This window comes from Mandrillus leucophaeus, unplaced genomic scaffold (genome assembly GCF_000951045.1).
Source record: "Mandrillus leucophaeus isolate KB7577 unplaced genomic scaffold, Mleu.le_1.0 Scaffold313, whole genome shotgun sequence".
In the NCBI taxonomy this organism is placed as follows: domain Eukaryota; kingdom Metazoa; phylum Chordata; class Mammalia; order Primates; family Cercopithecidae; genus Mandrillus; species Mandrillus leucophaeus.
The window spans coordinates 1,529,565-1,532,315 of NW_012103288.1; the positions used below are offsets into that span (position 1 = coordinate 1,529,565).

General features: G+C 57.9%; 1 protein-coding gene across 1 annotated transcript; it reads right to left on the reverse strand.

Annotated features, from left to right (window-relative positions):
* Positions 1–556: 556 nt before the first annotated feature.
* Positions 557–2,751, reverse strand: CCDC184 (coiled-coil domain containing 184). The gene has a single exon (XM_011987645.1). The coding sequence runs from the start codon at positions 2,359–2,361 to the stop codon at positions 1,777–1,779; it is 585 nt and encodes a 194-aa protein (XP_011843035.1). The 5' UTR covers positions 2,362–2,751; the 3' UTR covers positions 557–1,776.

Below are 2,751 nucleotides of genomic sequence, written 5' to 3' on the forward strand. Positions count from 1 at the left end.
CGGCACCCTAGCTCATTCTGCTCTCAGATTTTGTTCAGGGTCTCCATTGCCCAAGGGAGTAGACTAGAGCTGTCAGTCAAGCCCTCTGGGGAACACCTTCCCCGGGTTCTCCACTAGAGGCCTGAGGCAGTTATTGTGGTTTCCCTTTGTGATGTGTCACTCTATTTCCAGAGATCCCAGGTAATCCCTCCAGAACAATACCCCTACCCCACTGCCTCCACGGAACAGGTGCAGTACCTGCCATTCCAGGACGCAGATTTGGAAATCATCTCCCAGGGGCCAGATGCTTCACTGAAAAGTCTCCTGCACATTTGGAGTTCTGGCTACTAAAAACTCATGTTAGCATGGGAGTCTCAACACTTACCACCTCCTTCCCCAGGGCAGCTTGAGGTCAAGGTTCAGGACAGAAGGGAAAGCAGGCGGAGCTGGCAATGCCTGTCCCAACCAGGACAGGAACAGTCAACTCCTTGAACTGGAGGCAAGGAGAGAGGAGGGAAGGTATGGTCCCTGCAGTTCCCACTAAGCCCAACCCTGATATCCCTCTAGTATCAGTCAGCAAGGAGGGGAGATGACGCCTTTTTATTAAGGTTAACACCAAGGAAAGTATTGAGAAGGAATACACAAAGGAGGGGGAGGGCACACAAAGTCACCACTTGAGGAGGTGGGAGGGCGGCACATCAGTAAAAGAACCTCAGGACAGCCACATGCTCCATGCCCTGGTTGGGAGAAGAGGGAGGGAAAAGCGCCATGATAGCTTGGAGCTCATAGAAGGGTCTGAAGCCCCCTGAACCTAACAGCAGAGCCACAAGCCCTGCCCCTGAGGGCTCACACACTACTACACAAGTAGACACACATAACACACACAAGACATTATGAAGGCAACACCGAGAGGCAGCGGGCAGGGACATATTGACAGAAAAAGGAACTTAAGTTAAGCAGGTGTAGCCAGGAGAGACAGTTTTTGGCTGCGGCCCCGAGTCCCTCAAATGTCCCCTAAATCTGGGCTGCTGCTGAGCACCCCCGAGTCTCTGCCTGTGAACCGGGCTCTTTGTTCTGTAAGCCCCAGTGAGTGGAAAAGCAATCCCAGATGAAGTCAGTGACAAGGCAGGATCCGCTCTGCATGCAAAATCCTAGAGGTTGAGCTATTATGTCTTCATGCACATTCATAGCCAGCTCCTCCCAGCCCAGGGGCCCTTGGAACCCCATTCACCCAGATTCCTAGGGCTGCAGTTCCCTCCTCAAGCTTCCTTTACCAATCAGCAGCCGCAGAGATCTGTGAGGGGGAGAGGCTTCTGCAGAGCACTGAATATCTTGGATTTCAGCAGAAGGGTAAATTTCCTGTTGCCAGAACAGAATACCCCCAATTCCTTAATTTCTAGGTAAATTGTTAGAGATTATTTGCCATGGTCCTAGATAAGTCCTTTTTCAGAATAGAAAAAGCAGAATTTTATTTACACATTTCAGGGGTTCTCCTGTTGTCTGGGGAGGGGGAAAGGACAGGATAGGGATGGATGGGAGTCCAGAGATGGGCGCTTCCTCTCCCGGAGCCTCACCTTTCCGCAGTTTGCTATAATTCGCTTAGTTGGGCAGAAAGAATTCTTGATGCTCCCAAAGTCCTTCACCCTACAAATCCTTCCTCGAGGGAGTCTCTCTCTGCCTGACCCACAAGAGCAGCTGTCCAAGGGAAGCATGCCGCACCGCGCCGTTCAGTCCCCTCGCGTCATGCACTCAGAAACCCAAAGACAGCCCGAGAAGGTAGTGCCCCACGGAGTCCCCTCACAGGGAGGCCTCGCCCTCCAGTTGCAGCAGGGTAATGTCGGGCATGTCAAGGGGCTCCATAGGTGGCCCGTCCCCCGCAAGGAGACCAACACAGGGACTCTCGGGACGCTCACAGTGACTGGTGGGTGTGGCGGGGCTGGGCATCTCCTTCTCTTCTTCCTCGTCCTCCTCGTTCTCGGGATCGCGACCCAGTAAGCCGCTGTCCCCAATTCCAGGTGAAGGAGTCTCCGGCTCTTGGGGGTCGCTCGGGAAGCTCCCCTTGCCGCTGACCACGCCCAAGCCGCCCTGGCGGGGCGCAGTGGTCATAATCTGGCACATGGAGACGATGGCTCGCTGGTTGGCGCACACGTCGTCCGAGAGCACCTGGATGTGCGAGGCCTGCTCGTCCAGGGCCCCCCTCATGGCCCTCACGTCCTCAAACAGGGCTTGCAGCTGGGCTTTCAGGTGCTCCATCAGTTCCTTCATGCCGCCGTTGTACTCCCCGGAGATCACGTCCCCCACGGCCGGCACGGTGGACACCTCCAGGGGCGCCGGCATGTCGCCGCCGTCCTTGGTCATGATCTCCAGCAGACCGTCCTCCATTGAGTGGCAGAAGCGGGTGGCGGCGGCTCTGGGTCGCGTCCAGCCCGGCCTCCGGGGTGGGGGAGGGGGTGGAGGGGGAGAGGTCCCGGGAGGGGTGGGGAGGAGCGGAGGGAAGCAGAGGCTCCCGAGACTGGCTGGGAGCGGACGTGAGAGACGAGTCCTGGGCAGAAGGCGCGGGCAGGGTCGCGGGCAGGGTCGCGGGAGGCCGAGAAGAGGCGGCGGGACGAGAACCCGGAGAGGGTCCCAGAGCCGGCGTCTCTTGGGCTCGCCCCGGGACGAAAGTGCCCTGCCCTGCCTCACCTCCCCGATTGCGCCCGTGTCAGCGCCGCCCTCTGGGCGCCACAAGCAGAGAGCGCCTGCCGGTTCCGTGGGTCACAGACGCGCTCGCGG

What these genes read in the sequence shown, in the direction of transcription:
- CCDC184 (XM_011987645.1), bottom strand. Translation starts at nt 2,361, where the DNA reads ATGGAGGACGGTCTGCTGGAGATCATGACCAAGGACGGCGGCGACATG.